The sequence below is a fragment of the Oncorhynchus tshawytscha genome, linkage group LG02 (genome assembly GCF_018296145.1).
Source record: "Oncorhynchus tshawytscha isolate Ot180627B linkage group LG02, Otsh_v2.0, whole genome shotgun sequence".
Classification (NCBI taxonomy): domain Eukaryota; kingdom Metazoa; phylum Chordata; class Actinopteri; order Salmoniformes; family Salmonidae; genus Oncorhynchus; species Oncorhynchus tshawytscha.
The window spans coordinates 23,288,530-23,309,866 of NC_056430.1; the positions used below are offsets into that span (position 1 = coordinate 23,288,530).

The 21,337-nt window shown below is 44.2% G+C and overlaps 1 protein-coding gene across 2 annotated transcripts in view; it reads left to right on the forward strand.

The window, feature by feature from the left end:
- suclg2 (succinate-CoA ligase GDP-forming subunit beta) overlaps positions 1-21,337 on the forward strand; it is a 143,048-nt gene that overhangs the window by 3,449 nt on the left and 118,262 nt on the right. For both annotated transcript variants that reach the window (XM_024380422.2, XM_042295496.1), the window contains exon 2: positions 19,823-19,964. In XM_024380422.2, coding sequence (XP_024236190.2) covers positions 19,823-19,964 — 142 coding nt within the window. The remainder of the gene's footprint in view (positions 1-19,822; positions 19,965-21,337) is intronic.

Below are 21,337 nucleotides of genomic sequence, written 5' to 3' on the forward strand. Positions count from 1 at the left end.
AAGAATCAACAACAAGTGGGACACAATCATGAAGTGGAACGACATTTATTGGATATTTCAAACTTTTTTAACAAATCAAAAACTGAAAAATTGGGCGTGTAAAATTATTCAGCCCCCTTAAGTTAATACTTTGTAGCACCACCTTTTGCTGCGATTACAGCGGTAAGTCGCTTGGGGTATGTCTCTATCAGTTTTGCACATCGAGAGACTGACATTTTTTCCCATTCCTCCTTGCAAAACAGCTCGAGCTCAGTGAGGTTGGATGGAGAGTATTTGTGAACAGCAGTTTTCAGTTCTTTCCACAGATTCTCGATTGGATTCAGGTCTGGACTTTGACTTGGCCATTCTAACACCTGGATATGTTTATTTTTGAACCATTCCATTGTAGATTTTGCTTTATGTTTTGGATCATTGTCTTGTTGGAAGACAAATCTCCGTCCCAGTCTCAGGTCTTTTGCAGACTCCATCAGGTTTTCTTCCAGAATGGTCCTGTATTTGGCTCCATCCATCTTCCCATCAATTTTAACCATCTTCCCTGTCCCTGCTGAAGAAAAGCAGGCCCAAACCATGATGCTGCCACCACCATGTTTGACAGTGGGGATGGTGTGTTCAGGGTGATGAGCTGTGTTGCTTTTACACCAAACATAACGTTTTGCATTGTTGCCAAAAAGTTCTATTTTGGTTTCATCTGACCAGAGCACCTTCTTCCACATGTTTGGTGTGTCTCCCAGGTGGCTTGTGGCAAACTTTAAACGACACTTTTTATGGATATCTTTAAGAAATGGCTTTCTTCTTGCCACTCTTCCATAAAGGCCAGATTTGTGCAATATACGACTGATTGTTGTCCTATGGACAGAGTCTCCCACCTCAGCTGTAGATCTCTGCAGTTCATCCAGAGTGATCATGGGCCTCTTGGCTGCATCTCTGATCAGTATTCTCCTTGTATGAGCAGAAAGTCTAGAGGGACGGCCAGGTCTTGGTAGATTTGCAGTGGTCTGATACTCCTTCCATTTCAATATTATCGCTTGCACAGTGCTCCTTGGGATGTTTAAAGCTTGGGAAATCTTTTTGTATCCAATTCCGGCTTTAAACTTCTTCACAACAGTATCTCGGACCTGCCTGGTGTGTTCCTTGTTCTTCATGATGCTCTCTGCGCTTTTAACGGACCTCTGAGACTATCACAGTGCAGGTGCATTTATACGGAGACTTGATTACACACAGGTGGATTGTATTTATCATCATTAGTCATTTAGGTCAACATTGGATCATTCAGAGATCCTCACTGAACTTCTGGAGAGAGTTTGCTGCACTGAAAGTAAAGGGGCTGAATAATTTTGCACGCCCAATTTTTCAGTTTTTGATTTGTTTGAAAAAAGTTTGAAATATCCAATAAATGTCGTTCCACTTCATGATTGTGTCCCACTTGTTGTTGATTCTTCACAAAAAAATACAGTTTTATATCTTTGTTTGAAGCCTGAAATGTGGCAAAAGGTCGCAAAGTTCAAGGGGGCCGAATACTTTCGCAAGGCACTGTAGACTGAGCGATGCCACCCTTTAGATAAAATACAGAACGGTTCTGTATTTCACTGAAATAATAAACGTTTTCTTTTCGAAATGATAGTTTCCGGATTCGACCATATTAATGACCAAAGGCTCATATTTCTGTGTGTTATTAAGTTATAATTAAGTTTATGATTTGATATTTGATAGAGCAGTCTGACTGAGCGGTGGTAGGCAGCAGCAGGCTCGTCAGCATTCATTCAAATACCATGTTTGTGCGTTTTGCCAGCAGCTCTTCCCTGTGCTTCAAACATTGAGCTGTTTATGACTTCAAGCCTATCAACTCCCGAGATTAGGCTGGTGTCATCGATGTGAAATGGCTAATCTAGTTAGCGGGGTGCGCGCTAATAGCGTTTCAAACATCACTCGGTCTGAGACTTGGAGTAGTTGCTCCCCTTGGAAGGGCCGCGGATTTTGTGCAGCGATGGGTAACGATGCTTCGAGGGTGGCTGTTGTCGACGTGTTCCTGGTTCGAGTCCAGGTAGGGGCGAGGAGAGGGACGGAAGCTATACTGTTACACTGGCAATACTAAAGTGCTTATAAGAACATCCAATAGTCAAAGGTATATGAAATACAAATGATAGAGAGAAATAGTCCTATAGATACTATATTAACTACAACCTAAAACCTCTTACCTTGGAATACTGAAGTCTCATGTTAAAAGGAACCACCAGCTTTCATATGTTCTCATGTTCTGAACAAGGAACTTAAATGTTAGCTTTTTTACATGGCACATATTGCACTTTTACTTTCTTCTCCAACACTTTGTTTTTGCTTTATTTAAACCAAATTGAACATGTTTCATTATTTATTTGAGGCTAAATGGATTTTTATTGATGTATTTATTAAGTTAAAATAAGTGTTCATTCAGTATTGTTGTAATTTTCATTATTACAAAATAAATAAAAAGAATCGGCCGATTTAATCGGTATCGACTTTTTTTGGTCCTCCAATAATCAGTATCGGCGTTGAAAAATCATAATCGGTCGACCTCTAGTTCAGACTTCATCTACGTGCAATCTGCAGGAGCCTGGACATCTGCCAGCGTTCCAAACAATTGATTGTTTTAGTCTGTGATGGACCACATTGACTTCAGCACCACTTCTCTCCCCCCAGTGGTAAACTCATGCAGAACTTCTAATCTAAGTTTTCTGGCTGCAGCACCTGGTTTTGACACCCTCTCTCGTTCTCTTTTATGAGCCCACTGCCGAAGGGATAAGAGTAACAATCCCGGATGCTGTTGTCTGTGGCACAGTATCAGAGCCCGTGCAGGATGACTGACTGACTGGCAGGTAGTGTCACAATGGAGTCTCATCGGCTATGACAGTTGTCCGCTCCATAGGGAATTACATTTAAGATGATTTGTCAATAACAATGCGCAAGAAATCGCAATATTTCAGATGGATGGTGTATGAGGGAGAGAGAGGGGTAGGGTGTTTTTTTCTCATGAATCAAATCTCCTGAATTCTTGTCTGCACAGTGAGATAATCCTCCAGCTGTTTTTCACTGTCACCTCACCTTGCTTAATTTGTAAACATTTGCCACGTTCTTTAAGGTGTCACAGCTCTCTGGCCCCGTAGTGCTGCAACCCAGCGTCAGTATGAGTAGGAAACGGCAGGGAGAAAGGAGCTCAATGAGAGACCGTCCTGAATATTTTAGTGGGGGGGTGGGGACTGTGACGACTGGTTGCTGGAACTTCAAACGCCAGGCGGCTTCCCCATCTGTCTACAGCAAGAACACATTTACATTTCCTCCCAGCGAGGGATACAGTACAGTTAGCTATAACTGGATTTGAATATCATTTCGCCAAGGTTAATAGCCATTTCTGTAGCTCATAAGAGGTGTTTAGGCTTTTTCAATAATTTAGAAGGGCTGCGATCATTCTGAATTTGGCAGCCTCCAAAGCACGAATGCGGTAATGAATGAATGCACGCACACATCAACCCAGTCAATTCAGTTATTTTCTACTGATGATAATTAAGTTGGGAGATGCTGGGAAATGGCAGCAGTTAAAATGGAAGGATGAAGAGCAATATAGTAAACACATTTTAAGGATATAGGCTACTGTAGGGCATTGACCTTGACCTAACCTATGTAACCCAGGTCCTGCACAATTCATTCCAGTGTGAGAGGAGTTCACTTTGACAGATGGAGCATCCACACCCTCCTCCTCACTCTTTATCTTCCCTCTAGAACTGACACCTGCAATTATGTGTCCCTATGAAGTCTCTTAATAGCTATGATAATGGCTAACTGTCCTATCTGTGGAGACCCAGAGACTTGGGTTTGTTCTCCAGCTAAGCCTGTCTGCAGCTAATTAAGCCCTGTTGTCCCTCACATTGCAGATGAAGCAAATCTCAATTATCTAAATCCTGTAGCCCCGCTCCACTGCTCCTGCCTCCTCTTCCTTCCCCTCTCTACCACAGCACTACTCCTGCCTCCTCTTACTTCTCCTCTCTACCACAGCACTGATCCTGCCTCCTCTTCCTTCCCCTCTCTACCACAGCACTGCTCCTGCCTCCTCTTCCTTCCCCTCTCTACCACAGCACTGCTCCTGCCTCCTCTTACTTCTCCTCTCTACCACAGCACTGATCCTGCCTCCTCTTCCTTCCCCTCTCTACCACAGCACCTCTCCTGCCTCCTCTTCCTTCCCCTCTCTACCACAGCACTGCTCCTGCCTCCTCTTCCTTCCCCTCTCTACCACAGCACTGCTCCTGCCTCCTCTTCCTTCCCCTCTCTACCACAGCACTGCTCCTGCCTCCTCTTCCTTCCCCTCTCTACCACAGCACTGCTCCTGCCTCCTCTCTACCACAGCACTGCTCCTGCCTCCTCTTCCTTCCCCTCTCTACCACAGCACTGCTCCTGCCTCCTCTTCCTTCCCCTCTCTACCACAGCACTGCTCCTGCCTCCTCTTCCTTCCCCTCTCTACCACAGCACTGCTCCTGCCTCCTCTTACTTCTCCTCTCTACCACAGCACTGATCCTGCCTCCTCTTCCTTCCCCTCTCTACCACAGCACCTCTCCTGCCTCCTCTTCCTTCCCCTCTCTACCACAGCACTGCTCCTGCCTCCTCTTCCTTCCCCTCTCTACCACAGCACTGCTCCTGCCTCCTCTTCCTTCCCCTCTCTACCACAGCACTGCTCCTGCCTCCTCTTCCTTCCCCTCTCTACCACAGCACTGCTCCTGCCTCCTCTTCCTTCGCCTCTCTACCACAGCACTGCTCCTGCCTCCTCTTCCTTCTCTTCTCTACCACAGCACTGCTCCTGCCTCCTCTTCCTTCCCCTCTCTACCACAGCACTGCTCCTGCCTCCTCTCTACCACAGCACCGCTCCTGCCTCCTCTTACTTCCCTTCTCTACCACAGCACTGCTCCTGCCTCCTCTTCCTTCCCCTCTCTACCACAGCACTGCTCCTGCCTCCTCTTCCTTCCCCTCTCTACCACAGCACTGCTCCTGCCTCCTCTTCCTTCCCCTCTCTACCACAGCACCGCTCCTGCCTCCTCTTACTTCCCTTCTCTACCACAGCACTACTGCCTCCTCTCTACCACAGCACTGCTCCTGCCTCCTCTTACTTCACCTTCTCAACCACAGCACTACTCCTGCCTCCTCTCTACCACAGCACTGCTCCTGCCTCCTCTTACTTCCCTTCTCTACCACAGCACTACTCCAGCCTCCTCTTCCTTCTCCTCTCTACCACAGCACTGCTCCTGCCTCCTCTTCCTTCCCTTCTCTACCACAGCACTGCTCCTGCCTCCTCTTACTTCCCTTCTCTACCACAGCACTGCTCCTGCCTCCTCTTCCTTCTCCTCTCTACCACAGCACTGCTCCTGCCTCCTCTTCCTTCCCCTCTCTACCACAGCACTGCTCCTGCCTCCTCTTCCTTCCCCTCTCTACCACAGCACTGCTCCTGCCTCCTCTTCCTTCCCCTCTCTACCACAGCACTGCTCCTGCCTCCTCTTCCTTCCCCTCTCTACCACAGCACTGCTCCTGCCTCCTCTTCCTTCCCCTCTCTACCACAGCACTGCTCCTGCCTCCTCTTCCTTCTCCTCTCTACCACAGCACTGCTCCTGCCTCCTCTTCCTTCCCCTCTCTACCACAGCACTGCTCCTGCCTCCTCTCTACCACCGCACTGTTCCCATCCCAAACAGGCTGACGTCATGGTTTGCGCCTAATGGAGCCTCCTCCAGATGTCCTCTAACTCCCCTCATGGCCGGGACATAACCTTGACTTCCTCTACAGCTCTCTAGAAGAGGGTAGGAGGCAAGGATGAGAAAGTGAGAGAGAATCACCACTGTCCTATCAGTTTTGGCTTAAAGCAGGAAAGCACCTCCCTGAGAATTTCAAATGGATTCCATCATCACCCTATTGGAGGGGTGTGTGTGTCTGTCAACACCTAATTAGTCCATTAATTTGAAGACTGTCTTTTTTTCTGAATAAATCTTGATCTGAATTAGGCTCCTAATGCTTCATCGTGCATGATATTACTACATGGTTGGTTTTATGTGGGGATTTACAGATGATTCACATTGGCCTGTTTATGCTGCAAATTCAAATCATTCTGCCTTTCTGCTCTCCATTTCCTTAAGTGTAGGGTATGCGTCGTCTTCGTCACTGCTAACTAGCATGCAGTGGCTGTCTAATTGCAATACAGCTCATCTTTATGAGTCAGAACTAATAGCAAACTGCCTCCTCATTAGCTGGAAAACATTTAACTACAATCAAGACACGCAGTGATTTTTATAACAAGTCAGTGCAGTGTCTACCCACGTTTCGGGCTCTGCTCTTGTAAATGGATCAGGATTCCAATCCCCTTTAACTCTACCCGGATGGTTAGCTAAACGGAGGCAAAGGGCCCGAGTTCAAAACCTGAATAGGAACCAATCAATTACGTACAATTGGCAAACTGGCAATGTGTTAATTTCTTAAACATTTTGATAATGCCCCTTAGGAGAATTCCAGTTAATTAACTCGGAGGCCATCCGTTGGTGCTAATTAGCCAGAGTAATTTCAAAGGGTTAGGGCCTGGCCATGACTAGTAATGAGGATTTTAACCCTGGGAGACGTCTGGGGACGCCACTGTATTAGAAGAGATTCAGAGCTGTATACACATCCTCTGTAAGCTGTCTGGCTGGCTCTATATCCGGTTCAGAAGAGGAGAGAGACTAGCATGATATAGTACAACTTTTTCAGGTGTTTTTGTTTAACAAAGATTTAAAAACATGAATGACTATGCACTTTTTGTGTAGCATGTAGAGCTGGTGTTAAACAAAGTAGTGTGGCTGAAGGCAGAGTTGTACATTTCGGTGAGACCTCCTTCAGTGGACATGAATGGAAACATTAAATCAAAATCCTGTTCTCTAAAGACCATTTAGTTGCAAGATGTCCTTCTCACACCTCTCATTAGGTGTTGTGTTTTGGCTATAGCCTACTGTACTGGATAACTAGGCCATCTCTTCCCTTCACCCTAAAATATTGTCATTTAGGAGACCTTGAAAGTGTTAATCATTTCAAAGTGTATTTGTTTTATTTAAATAAAGCCTTGACTAGACTCCCATTAGCTTCTCTTCCTATTCCCAAAGCTATGCTGGATCCATACAGATTTGCTCATGAATATGTTTGTTAAAAAATGTGTATTCCCTTGTGGTTGAAAGCAGCTGTGTTTTTTTTGTTTCCTGCAAGGGCTCTTATCAGAATCAATCCCCTATTGACATATTGAGTTATTCGGTCTCTGTGCTCCTAATGGAGGGGCACTATGTCCAGCCTCTGAGACATGCTAATGATGATAGCCTTCCCTGAGAGGGTTAGAGGACAGGGCCATTGAAGGGCCATGTTCATTCTTCTTTTCTGCTTTAATGCAGCCATTGGCCCTTAATGGAGCATGCCAGAGGCTTTTTTTATTCATACATCAAAAAGTTAAACACAACCACTCCATGAAATAATACCTCTAGATTTTGCATCTGAAGAGTGTCTGAGTGAGGGTGTTGGCCTCTGTCCAGGTGTCCTGATAAAGTATTGATTTTCCTCTCTGCCGTTTGCACGGGCTCTTCACCCCATCCATCAACAGAGTTCTGTTCTACAAATGTCCTGCTGTGTTGTGTGTCTGGGAGCGTTCCTTCAGTTCATGTAGGATTTCCCTCCCCTCAATCAAAGCATGGCCTAAAATAGGGAAATAGCTTAGGCCTAGCCTACTTCATGAGATGTAGCCTACTTGACAAGGCCTTAAGGCCATTTTGTGGATTAGACCGTGATGTGAGCCATCAGGGGAGTGCTCCTGTTCTATGTAGTAGGCCTAAAATATACACGGAGTATACTAAACATTAGGAACACCTTCCTCATATTGAGTTGCACTCAGCATGGACTCTACAAGGTGTCAGGTGTTCTACAGGGATGCTGGCCCATGTTGACTCAAATGCTTCCCCTAGTTGTGTGAAGTTGGCTGGATGTCCTTTGGGTGGTGGACCATTCTTGATACACACGGGAAACTGTTGAGTGTCAAAAACCCAGCAGCGTTGCAGTTCTTGACCCAAACCGGTGTGCCTGGCACTTACTACCATACCCCATTTAAAGGCACTTAAATATTTTGTTGTGCCCATTCATCCTCTGAATGACACATACACAATACCTGTCTCAAGGCTTGAACATCTTTATTTTACCAGTCTCCTCCCCTTCATCTACACTGATTGTAGTGGATTTAAGTGACACCAATAAGGGATCATAGCTTGCACCTGGTCAGTCTGACATGGAAAGAGCTGGTGGTTTTAATGTTTATACTCAGTGTACAGTACTGTATATCTTATGGCAGGTGTACCCAATTTACTTATGCGTGTTTCTGTGTTAGCCTGAATTGGACTAGCTAGCCCTACAGTGTGATGAGGCTGACTCAGAATAGGTCTCCTGTTAGTAACATCCTCCTTTCTACGTAATGATACTTCTGCATGACATTGTTCCTAGCTCACAAAAAACAGAGTTTGCTAAACCGCTGTCATTTTGTACCACTTGAAAGTCAGAGCTGAGGGTGCTTCTGAGTCTGCTGAATGCCATATGCCAGTTCTGAGGTAGGTGCAGTGTGCTTGCTGCCCTGGCTCTGTCCTTTTACGCCACTCCTTGGTGGAGCATCTGCGACACTGCACAATTTAATGCAGCTGCTGCCACAGCACTGTCCTCTGCTCTCTGCCTTTGTATGGGGACAGACAGGAACTCTGTGTGCTTTACAGAGAGGAGCCGTATGGACCGCTGCAACACATGCTTCACTCAGCACATTTGGGTGCTTTATGCATTTGTTTTTGGTTAATTATATTCATTTTTGAATGTCAGTTTATTTTAATGACTTTGGTAACTTACAGTAGGCCTTGTTGCATTTTTCCCCTTGTTGTTGTGGCAAAATGACGAGCATAGGGCCTAGGCCCATATTATATTCATTTCCTTTTAGGCTTTATATTCAGGTCATTTGATTGGCTGTTTGATGGTCGAGGATCAACTATTCATATTCTAGTAGTCAAAAGATTGTAAAAAAAAAAAAAAAAAAAAGGCTGTAAATAAGTTCTAGCCTGTATATTGGGGTAGGCTATGAGCTTAAAGTAAAAATGGCTCATCTCTGTATCTTGAATTGCTTTGCTCTGACATTTTGTGATCACTGGCTGAATGTCAAGATTTTAGCTGTAAGCCTGCTGAAAGAAAAAATCTCCCTCACAGAATATTGTGGTCTTTACTTTTATTGGTACTTTTTGCTATCGCTTGAACTTGGTGGCCAGATCTTTGGCTGTACAATTTCTCAAACTTTGGTGTGAAGACCAATGTTGATGGTCAGACAGGGACAGTGTTTGATCAAGATACCAGCAGGGTGGAATTATTTTGCTACGTAGTTTTTCCACAAGAGATTAGCCTAAACCTAATTGATCTAATACCTCCAGCATAAAATAAAACAACAAAACACAAGAAGCCCTATAGGCTATGTTAATGGAGACCTGTGAAGTGTCTAGTCACTGCCCGGCTATAGCCTATTGAGTAAAGACTGAGAGGAGAGAGCACTAAATGTGTTCACTGATGCATACCCTCTGAGGTGAACTCTCTCAAGATCTAATTTCCAGTGACAGTTATAGCCTTTCATGTTTTATGGCTCTACCGCTCAGGAACATGTCCTTTTTTCACTTTCACAATGAATGAGACCTTGGCCATGTCTGAATACCCATACTAGCATACTGCATACTATTTACTCATCCTACGTACCGTTTAGTAAAAAGTGTGCCACAGCCGCAACTCAGTAGTGGCTCCTGATTGGCTGAGTGTGGGTGGATCTTTCCAAATTCAATAGTAGAATAATAGTGAAGAATTAAAAACGATGACATAACACGTATGGAATTATGTAGTAAACAAAAGTGTTAAACACATTTTATTTGAGATTCTTCAAAGTAGCCAGCCTTTGCCTTGATGACAGCTTTGCACACTCTTGGCATTCTCTCAACCAGCTTCAGGAGGTAGTCACTTGGAATGTTGTTCAATGAACCTAAAAGTTAACTTGTGGAATTCCTTTCCTTCTTCATGCGTTTGAGCCAATCAGTTGTTGTGACAAGGTAGGGTTGGTATACAGAAGATGGTCTTTTACCAAATAGGACTAACTTCATATTATGGCAAGAAATGCTTCAAATAAGCAAAGAGAAACGACAATCCATCGTTACTTTAAAACATGAAGGTGAGTCGCAAAAACCATCAAGTGCTATGATGAAACTGGCTCTCATGAGGACTGCCACAGGAATTGAAGACCCAGAGTTACCTCTGTTGCAGAGGATAAGTTCATTAGAGTTACCAGCCTCAGATTGCAGCTCAAATAAATGCTTCGCAGAGTTCAAGTAACAGACACATCTCAACATCAACTGTTCAGAGGAGACAGCTTGAATCAGGCCTTCATGGTCAAGTTTCTGCAAAGAAACCACTACTGAAGGACATCAATATTAAATAGAGACTTGCTTGGGTCAAGAAGCACAAGCAATGGACATTAGACTGGTAGAAATCTGTCCTTTGGTCTGATGAGTCCAAACGTGAGATTTTTGGTTTCAACCGCCATGTCTTTGCGAGACGCAGAGTAGGTGAACGGATGATCTCCGCATGTGTAGTTCCCGCCGTAAAGCATGGAGGAGTTGTGATAGTGTGGGGGTGCTTGCTGGTGACACTATCAGTGATTTATTTAGAATTCAAGGCACACTTAACCAGCATGTCTACCACAGCTTTCTGCAGTGATACGCGATCCCATCTGGTTTGTGCTTATTGGGACTATAATTTGTTTTTCAACAGGACAATGTCCCAACACCTCCCAGGCTATGTAAGGGCTATTTGACCAAGGAGGAAAGCGGTGGAGTGCTACATAAATGACCTGGCCTCCACAATCACCCAACCTCAACCCAATTGAGATAGTTTGGGATGAGTTGGACCGCGGAGTGAAAGAAAAGAAGCCAACAAGTGCTCAGCATATGTGGGAACTCCTTCAATCATTTCTCATAAAGTTGGTTGAGAGAATGCCAATACTGTGCAAAGCTGTCATCAAGGCAAAGGTTGGCTACTTTGAAGAATCTAAAATATTTTTTTCATTTGTTTAACACTTTTTTGGTTACCACATGATTCCATATGTGTTATTTCATAGTTTTGATGTCTTCACTTTTAATATACAATATATTTTTTTTTTAGAAAATCCTTGAATGAGTAGGTGTGTCCTAACTTTTGACTGATACTGTATATAAATTCAATCAAATAGCCTATTAGACACCAAAACTTATCAAATGTTCAAATCAAAAAGCTATTACACAGAAAAATGTGGACAGTCGGGTGCATCACAAATTCAGAACCTTCTGGACAGTAGCATAATAAACTGAAGTACTGATCATTGGGAACTAGATCAGAATGCCTGGTAAGGCTTGACCAAATAAATAAAATAATAGCCTGCAAAACTAAAACAATCCATATGTTCAAATCAAAAGGCGTGATTAAGATGACATCAATAACGCAGCATTATCCCAAGTCCCAGGTGCCGACACATTAAGAAATCAAAAGATTGTGATTTAGTTTAAAAGCTCTGCCGAAGGCCAAGAGAACAATGAGCAAGGCAGTTAACCTACAGTTCCCTGGGCGCCGAAGACGTGGATGTCGATTATGGCAGCCCCCCGCACCGCTCTGATTCAGAAGGGTTGGGAGAAATGCGGAAGACACATTTCAGCAGAATGCATTCAGTTGTACAATTAACTAGGTACCCGCCTTTCCCAATAAACACTTTTCAGCGAAAAAACTGAAATCTACTGAGTATGAAAAATACTTCTCTTTTCAAAGATGTAGCCTACGATGCATTACTTTAAGCACAACAAAACTACTTAGCCTACATTGGTCACCAATGCAGAAGCTTTTGCATCTTCCCAATTAAGTAGCCTAGTTTCTTCCAATGCATTGTGGAAACGTGTGCATTGAATTCTACTAGATGAAGAGCTGAACATGTCCTTTAAACCGTACTTGTTTTTCAAAATGTCCCATACCATTAAACATAGAAAAATGTCATACTGAGAATGTGTCACGCGTGAGTGATTGCATTGTTTCCCCGCTATTTGTTAATTTCGGTAGCATATCCCCATATCTAATTGATTTGCTGTTGTCAAAATCAAAATTAGTATGACATCTGGGCATTTAAAGTATACTTAGCATACTCAAACTGCCTACTATTTAGGATGCTAGTATGGCTATTCGGGCATGGCCCTTCTCCCCTAGCACCCTTTTTTCCTCTCTTGTTTCTCTCTCTCTGTCTCTCTCCCATTTTCTCATACTCTCTGCTTCAGTGGGTAGAGGTTGGATGTGAGTGTGTGGATGTGTTTTTGGCCCTAAGTATGACTTGCCTTTGCCTGATATATAGCAGTATATAGGACTGTGTGTCAGTTTGTATATGAGTCTGCACAGGCTGCTGGTATTTAATAGTGCCTGGTAGGTTGTCTCGAGCACTGATGAAGATAATTACTGTAGAGCGAGTGTCTCTGGGGAGGGCAGCCTCCTGCAAGTAAATCCTCCACTCACTTCTCTCTCTCCCGGGCAGGCCTGCAACACAAGCACGACTCACTCCCCTACTACCACCACCCTACATGATTTAGCCTACACATGACTTGGCAGTGACTTAACCTTGACTTGGCAGTGACTTAACCTTGACTTGGCAGCATTTTACTGCCAAAGTCAAACAGGAAATTAAATAGAATGAAAGGGAATCCTGCAAAGCTCAAACATATGTGCCAGAGAATATCCTACTTTCAAAGAGAATAGGAATGGCAAGCATATAAACACTCACACTGTGTTGTCACAATACCAGTATTTCGATACTAAGACGCAAGGAAACAAAGGAAGCAGAACATGAAGCGGACTACATTTCTTGAGGAAAACAGTCCTAATGTTGGAAAGAACAGTCACATTTGTTTTATTTTGCAAGCTATAGCACCATATTTGACTTAAGTAGGTTTTAAAGGACCATAGAGCTTAGTCTGCTTCGTGTTTTCTTTTTTTGCCATGGAAAATCTGGTATTGTAGTATCGCGATACTCGTATTGCAACAACACTGTTAATGCTGGTGCCTCAGCATTTCAAATGTTGACACTAGCATTTCCTGTGACAAATTAAACACTAATCATTAGTGATTAGGCTTGGGTGATACCCCGGTATACAGTATAAATGGTATATTTCAAAATATAGACGGTATGATTTTTGATACTGTAACAACAACAAAAAGCTGAAGCAGCGCCCCTTGTGTGCACATTCGGTAATACCATATACCCGGAAGGGTACAGAAACATTAGGACGGTATCTGCATTCCTCCCAACCCTATTAGTGATTGGTGAAAATAATCGATAGTTATATATCATGATATTATTTTTGGATGATATTATATTAATATTTGACTTCAAGTATCAATTATTTAAAAAAACGTTTTTTTAAATTGCTACTGTGGGTAGCGTTCGCTAGCGCTAGTTGTCCCTTCGCCTTGTTCTTTATCTTCTTTTTAAAAAGTGAGAACATGTTTTCAGACCTTTTATTTCCCTGACTGATCGAAACTAGTTTTCTCATGCTCTCTTGTCTCTCTACAGCAGACATATGGTGGGCCATATGCTTGGAACATCACATCGCAATAAAATCGCAGTATCGAATCGCAATACATATAGAATCATGAGTCATACATATCGTATCCGCTCCAAAGTATCGTGATAATATCGAATCCCAGCACTACTAATCATGCATTCCTGCATGTGGTTCCATTGTGGGGAAAGCAAACCACATCAATAACTCCCTTTAGACTGAGAGAACAGGCAATGGGATAAAAGGGCTATTTATGAGCGTGGCAGGGTAAAGTGTGGCTTTAGTCCTTCCTTGGTATTACAGTGGTGTACTGGTATGTAGGTCTCTCAGTCAGTGTACTGGGGATAAAGTGCTGTTGGCATCCCACTCCTGTATTGTTTGTCACAAGGTAACTGTCAGTGCCTGGAGGGACACCGCCAGCCCCACTTCGCATTCAGCAGCTGTTGTTTTAGGATCTTTTCCTCTCCTTTCCCCCTCCCTTTTCTCTCTCTTTGGTGACAGAGAGGAGTCATCCCTAATCGCTCTGAAGTTTTTTCTGCTCCCCCTCTCCAACTGTTCACCAGGTACACGACAGCTGCTTATTTAAGGTGGTGTTTTTCAAGTTGCCAGAAATTAAAATGAGTTTGAAAATAACTTTTTTTCTCCTCAGCAGACTTTGTCAGAAATTGTCAGATTAATATTGAGCTCCACTGGTTTTATTGTGCCAACTCATGCTAGCCGGTTAATGATCTACTTACTGTGAAGAACTCTCAAGCCAATGTTAGCTCTGAAAAGCAGCCCATTCCATCCTAAAGATGTCTCCTTTCTGTTGAGTCCACAGAGAGCCAACACCACTTCTCATTTTACAATGTTATAATTTTTAAGAGGCAGGTGTTATTAGGCCGAAACACTGTAGGCTCTTTCTGCTGACTTCCTAACACTCAGTGTGTGCACTTGCTATAATATAACACACACACACACACACAGGGCTCTACAGTGCGACATTTTAGTCCTAAATACCTTCGTTATGCGCTCCGTGTAAAAAAAGGTCAGCGTAGAGCCCTGTCACACACACACACTAGGGTTTCCGTTAGCCAGTTTTTAATGTATTTTTTATTTTTTAGAAAAGCCTATAAATAATTGGCACCGGCCAATGCTCTGTGAGAAGAAAAAAATCCCATTGCGTAATAGTGTTTTTGAACCTGTGTGTGTCGTACGGCAACGGCCTCTGACCGCAAGGCACTTCAGAGGGTAGTGCATATGGCCCAGTACATCACTGGGGCTAAGCTGCCTGCCATCCAGGACCTCAGAGGAAGGCCCTAAAAATGGTCAAAGACCCCAGCCACCCCAGTCATAAACTTGTTCTCTCTACTACCGCATGGCAAGCGGTACCGGAGTGCCAAGTCAAGGACAAATAGACTTCTCAACAGTTTTTACCCCCAAGCCATAAGACTCCTGAACAGGTAATCAAATGGCTACCCGGACTATTTGCCCCCCCCCCAAACACCTTGTTTACGCTGCTGCTACTCTCTATCATATATGCATAGTCACTTTAACTATACACTCATGTACATACTACCTCAATTGGGCCGACCAACCAGTGCTCCCGCACATCGGCTAACCAGGCTATCTGCATTGTGTCCCAGCCGCCAAATCCTCTTACGCTACTGCTAATCTTTGTTCATCAGATGGGAGTTTCTAGATTTTTGTTTTCGATTCCGTCTCTCACAGTTGAAGTGTACCTATGATAAAAATTACAGAGGCTTTGTAAGTAGGAAAACCTGCAAAATCGGCAGTGTATCAAATACTTGTTCACCCCAATGTATGCATAGCCACTTTAACCATATGTACATCCTACCTCAATCAGCCTGACTAACCAGTATGTAGCCTCGCAACTGTATGTAGCCTGTCTTTTTACTGTTGTTTTATTTCTTTACTTACCTGTTGTTCACCTAATACCTTTTTTGTACCATTGGTTAGAGCCTGTAAGTAAGCATTTCACTGTAAGGTCTACCTACACCTGTTGTATTCGGCGCACGTGACAAATAAACTTAGATTTGATTCATTGATGTAAATACATTTGACCGGTCATGCTTATTGGTCTATATGTTAATTTGCATAATTTTGTGGAATTAAGTTAGCCCGTGTGTATATTCGTTATTTATCACACGCGCACAACATACAGAAGCTTTGAGTGGAAAATCTGTCACAGCACAAGATCTGCTGCTACACCATGTCAAACAGCAAACATTTTGTAAACTACATTAAAAAAAATGCATACAGTACATACGTAGGCTACATCAGCATACAGTACATACGTAGGCTACATCAGCATACAGTACATACGTAGGCTACATCAGCATACAGTACATACGTAGGCTACATCAGCATGCAGTACATACGTAGGCTACATCAGCATGCAGTACATACGTAGGCTACATCGGCATACAGTACATACGTAGGCTACATCGGCATACAGTACATACGTAGGCTACATCAGCATGCAGTACATACGTAGGCTACATCAGCATACAGTACATACGTAGGCTACATCAGCATACAGTACATACGTAGGCATATACGTAGGCACATCAGCATACAGTACATACGTAGGCTACATCGGCATACAGTACATACGTAGGCTACATCGGCATCAGTACATACGTAGGCTGCAGTACAGTACATACGTAGGCTACATCGGCATGCAGTACATACGTAGGCTACATCGGCATACAGTACATACGTAGGCTACATCGGCATGCAGTACATACGTAGGCTACATCAGCATACAGTACATACGTAGGCTACATCAGCATACAGTACATACGTAGGCTACATCGGCATACAGTACATACGTAGGCTACATCGGCATGCAGTACATACGTAGGCTGCATCGGCATGCAGTACATACGTAGGCTGCATCGGCATGCAGTACATACGTAGGCTGCATCGGCATGCAGTACATGCGTAGGCTGCATCGGCATGCAGTACATGCGTAGGCTGCATCGGCATACAGTACATACGTAGGCTACATCGGCATGCAGTACATACGTAGGCTACATCGGCATGCAGTACATACGTAGGCTACATCGGCATACAGTACATACGTAGGCTACATCGGCATACAGTACATACGTAGGCTACATCGGCATGCAGTACATACGTGCCTGCATGTTCTATTAAGATAATAATCTAAATGTGATTTTTGCCATTCTTAGCGCTGTGGGTGGACACCATAATCAAGTTTTGGAAATGTCTCAAATGTCTGGTAAATGAAAATGGTGGTGCTAGACATTTTACCAGCACACCATCCTAATGTTAACCCTGACACCACACACACACAGCTAGTGTTCAGACTACAAGGTGACTGCGTAGGCAGTCCCAGAGATAAGCTCACACTAGATGGATAAGGAAAGGACAAGAAACTTGTTTCTGCTTGCCTCATAGTGAAGTGAGCATGAGAGAGAAGGTATGTGGTACCTTTAAACAAGGACAATGGTCAGATATTCCCCACACACAACTCACCAGCTCACTCTAACACACAACACTGTGCCCCCCTCACTTTGTAACATGCAACACCTCGCACTACTAGATGAGGAACAATCCATCACACTGAAAACTGGTTGTTGCTGTGTTTTTAGAGAGACTCCAGAGAAGACTCATGAGCAGCCCCTCTGCTCTGTTTGTGGCGTCCAGTAACTTAAGTGTGGGTAAATGCACTGCTCAACTTAGGTCAACAGAAGTGTTTTGAATTGAGGCAGTGTAAGTGAAAAGCACTTCATATTAAATGCTTTTGTGAGGCTGTATAAAAATCTGTTGCCCTGTCATTGAACTGTTATACTGTTATATATAGGGCATAGTGCCAGTGTGCCACTGCCATGGGGCTGTCGCATGGTCTTGTTTCACAGTAGAACGTCTGACACCCCCTTGAAATAAATAAAAGTAGGCATACATGTGAAACTCACTTCATTCCAGGCAGAGACACAGGAAATGACCCACAAATGACCCTCGTTATTCAGTGATGTGAGGGAGACCAATCAGCATACTGCTGTACCTTCTATGGAAGCTCGGCTTTTCTGCCCTAATGAAGTCTCCAGTGCTCCTTACCCGGAAGGTGGTAGCAGTGAACAATACATGCTAATACAATACTACGCCAGAATGTTAAGGTTACTCTTAACATCATTCACCAATCATGCCGTTGACCAGAGAGGGCTACGGATGATGTAACTTCTATGAATGCACCTATATGCTACCCTTTTCTTCAGAAACAACTTTGAAATCAAACTAATTGAATGGATGACTAGAATCGTAGATTTTAACATATTGATTTCAGTAAGCCTTACAGTAGGCCCAGTTCTTGATGGTCTTGTTTCCTTGCTCAGTTCAGAGTTCCTCCACTCAAATGAGTTGTGGATGCTCAGCGAAGTGAACCTAGTGCTCTTATCCTGTATCCCCTTTCTCTCCTCTTCTCATGAATGATGGAGAGCTCCCAGGCAGCTCTGTTTTGAGAGTAACGGCTTGGGCTTGGCCTTGTCATACCACTCTCACCATTAAGTCAGATGGCAGAAGCCCCTCCCCTCTTCCCCCTCACCGGCATCAGCCTTCAGCCAACCTTTCCTTGTCAGTATGCATGTTTTAAAGGATGTCTGAAATACGGCTTGTTTGATCAGCCCCTCAGACTTTGTTGCACTTGAGGAGGCCTTCATTATTCATCAGCATGTCTTGTAGTGGATCAGGACAGGATTACGCCTTCTGGCCCACACACAAGCTCTTAAGCAGAGACAGAATAAGGAAGGAGAAATTATTTCAAATTTGCACAAATAACCTTGAGACTTGGAGATGATGAACAGAATGGTTTGCTGTTTTTCCAGAGGCAGAATCTCTGTCATGTAACTCCTGCAATACAGAAGTAGTCTTTAGGCTAGACTGCCTGAGTCCTCCTATCAGCAGAGGAATGTAGCCAAAATGACACTCTCCATGACCAAGACACTTGACTCGTCACAGTCGTCCCTTTTAATGTCACAATTAAGAATTGCAGCAGCCTTTCACATTGTTAAGGAAAACAGACTGACTGCACTGTGAATGCACACACTCAGGGTAATGGGCCGACCTGACAACACTGAGGGAGTCCAACCTTAACACAAGTGTCTCACATTAAAACCCAATGTCTTTTTAATAGTGCCAACAGCTGGAGCTTGACAGCCTTGCTGCATTTGCTGACTGAGCAAACAGTTTTAACATAGCCTAGGCCCGTCTGCCTGTCTCATTATGGGGGAGAGGCGGATGGAGGGGGGGAGGAAAAACGGGGGGAAGACTGAGAGATGGAAATGGAATGAGTGCACCCTGGAGAACTGAACGTAAACAAGACTTTATCAGAAACACCTGGTATGGCTATTCCTCTAACTGAGAGTCAGTCAAACCTTGAAGAACATCTGGGCTGCATTGATCATTCCTGAATGGAACCAGATGTTCAAACAACAGCTTGTGCAGTGTAAAGACATCTTTGCGCATGTAGGCTTAATTTAAAACATGTCATTAGAGGAATGACATTTTCAGGCTGGCACCAAGGATGCCAACATGCCTGTCAGTCTCACCTGGCTAAAAGTTGAGGAGAGATTGACCTCATCACTACTGGTCTTTGTGCGAGGTGTTGAAGGTACCGAACCATCTGTTCAAGCAGTTGGCACATAGTTCAGACGGGCACTCATCGGTAGAACACAAGACATGCAACCAGAGGTCTCTTCACAGTCCCAAGGTCCAGAACAGAGTCTGGGAAACGTGCAGTATTCAATAGAGCCATGACTACATGGAACTCTCTGCAACCCCAGGTAACACCCCAGGTAACAGGTAAGCTAGTAATAAAACTACATTTAAAAAAATGATAAAAGAACACCTTACGTCACGACGGGGACTGTGAAGATGCACACTGTCTTGGTGGCAGATAATTGGGGATCCTAATCGCACTACTACGCCTCACAGAAAACCTGTGCCTGTTTAGTGTTAGTCCCTAGTACTCTTAAATTTGAGGGGCATAGAAAACCATGTTTTATTTCTCATTATATTCAAGTCGTCATCAACAGCTGCGTTACCTGATTTTGGATTCCTTTTAGCTACCGGGTGTTTATCTAGTTACTTCTTCAGTGAAATACTTGGTTACTTTATCAAAAAATGTCAACCATTCTCTCTCTCACTGTCTGCAGTGTGCACGGGTGAGTTCCAGGCGATGGCTGAACCTGCAGGAGTACCAGAGCAAGAAGCTGATGCAGGAGAGTGGGGTGACTGTCCAGCGTTTCTACGTGGCTGACAATCCTCCCGACGCCCTGCAGGCCGCCAAGAGACTCAGTGAGTGGCTATCATACTAACACACTGCAGAGTACTGACCCTACCATTCACACTAGAACTGTATGTACAATATGCAGGTTGAAGAAGTGGCATTTATTTAGTTTATCAAACGATACTGGTGGTGATTGTGGTGTTTCTGTACTGCAGCTTGTTTGAGAAGTGTCCTGACACTGTGACTTTGATTCAGCTCTCTTTGCATAGCAATCCCCAGCCAGCCCTCTTCCAGATGTGCAAATTGCTGTGGTTCATCCTGGCTGAAGTGTTATCAAGTTTAATGGTGTGTGTGCACGAGGTGTGTTTGGGAGCGGGGCCCAAGTTCATTGTGCTCTGTGATCATGCAGGCTCTATTCTCATCACCCCACTCAACCATGTTAATTATTTTCACGCACTTTCTCTTTTCAGTTTCTCTTTCACTGTATCGCTCGGTCTGTCTTTTAGCACACACACAGTGTCCTTGATGGCCCATCTCTAGCACATTGTTTTTGTCCAGTGAGATGTTGGGTGCTAAGGGTCTGCCAGGTGTTTTCTCAGTGGTTTGGCGTTGATGCAGGCCAAGATAAACGAAGGAGGAGGTGTAATATCTCTGTGACAGTCCCTGTCGTGCTCTCTCAGCACTGAGAGAGTGGGCCAGCCGGGTGGACGGGGCCCGAATACTGAGCCCTCGGCAGACCTACTCTGGCCAGAACCTTTGGCTGCTGTAATCTCTTGTTTATCTCTACCAACACAATGGGCTTTTCTGTTGTCCTGTAGTGGCTCTAGAGCTCTCTCTCTCTGTGTTGTCCTGTAGTGGCTCTCTCTCTCTCTCTCTCTCTCTCTCTCTCTCTCTCTCTCTCTCTCTCTCTCTCTCTCTCTCTCTCTCTCTCTCTCTCTGTGTTGTCCTGTAGTGTCTCTCTTTCTCTTTTTCTCTCTCTCTCTTTTTCTCTCTCTCTCTTTTTCTCTCTCTCGTTTTCTCTCTCTCGTTTTCTTTCTCTTTCTCTTTCTCTTTCTCTTTCTCTTTCTCTTTCTCTTCTTTCTCTCTCTCTCTGTGTTGTCCTGTAGTGGCTCTAGAGCTCTCTCTCTCTGTGTTGTCCTGTAGTGGCTCTAGAGCTCTCTCTCTCTGTATGTTGTCCTGTAGTGGCTCTAGAGCTCCCTCTCTCTGTGTTGTCCTGTAGTGGCTCTCTCGCTCTCTCGCTCTCTCTCTCTCTCTCTGTGTTGTCCTGTAGTGGCTCTAGAGCTCTCTCTCTCTCTGTGTTGTCCTGTAGTGGCTCTAGAGCTCTCTCTCTCTCTGTGTTGTCCTGTAGTGGCTCTAGAGCTCTCTCTCTCTCTGTTGTCCTGTAGTGGCTCTCTCGCTCACTCTCTCTCTGTTGTCCTGTAGTGGCTCTAGAGCTCTCTCT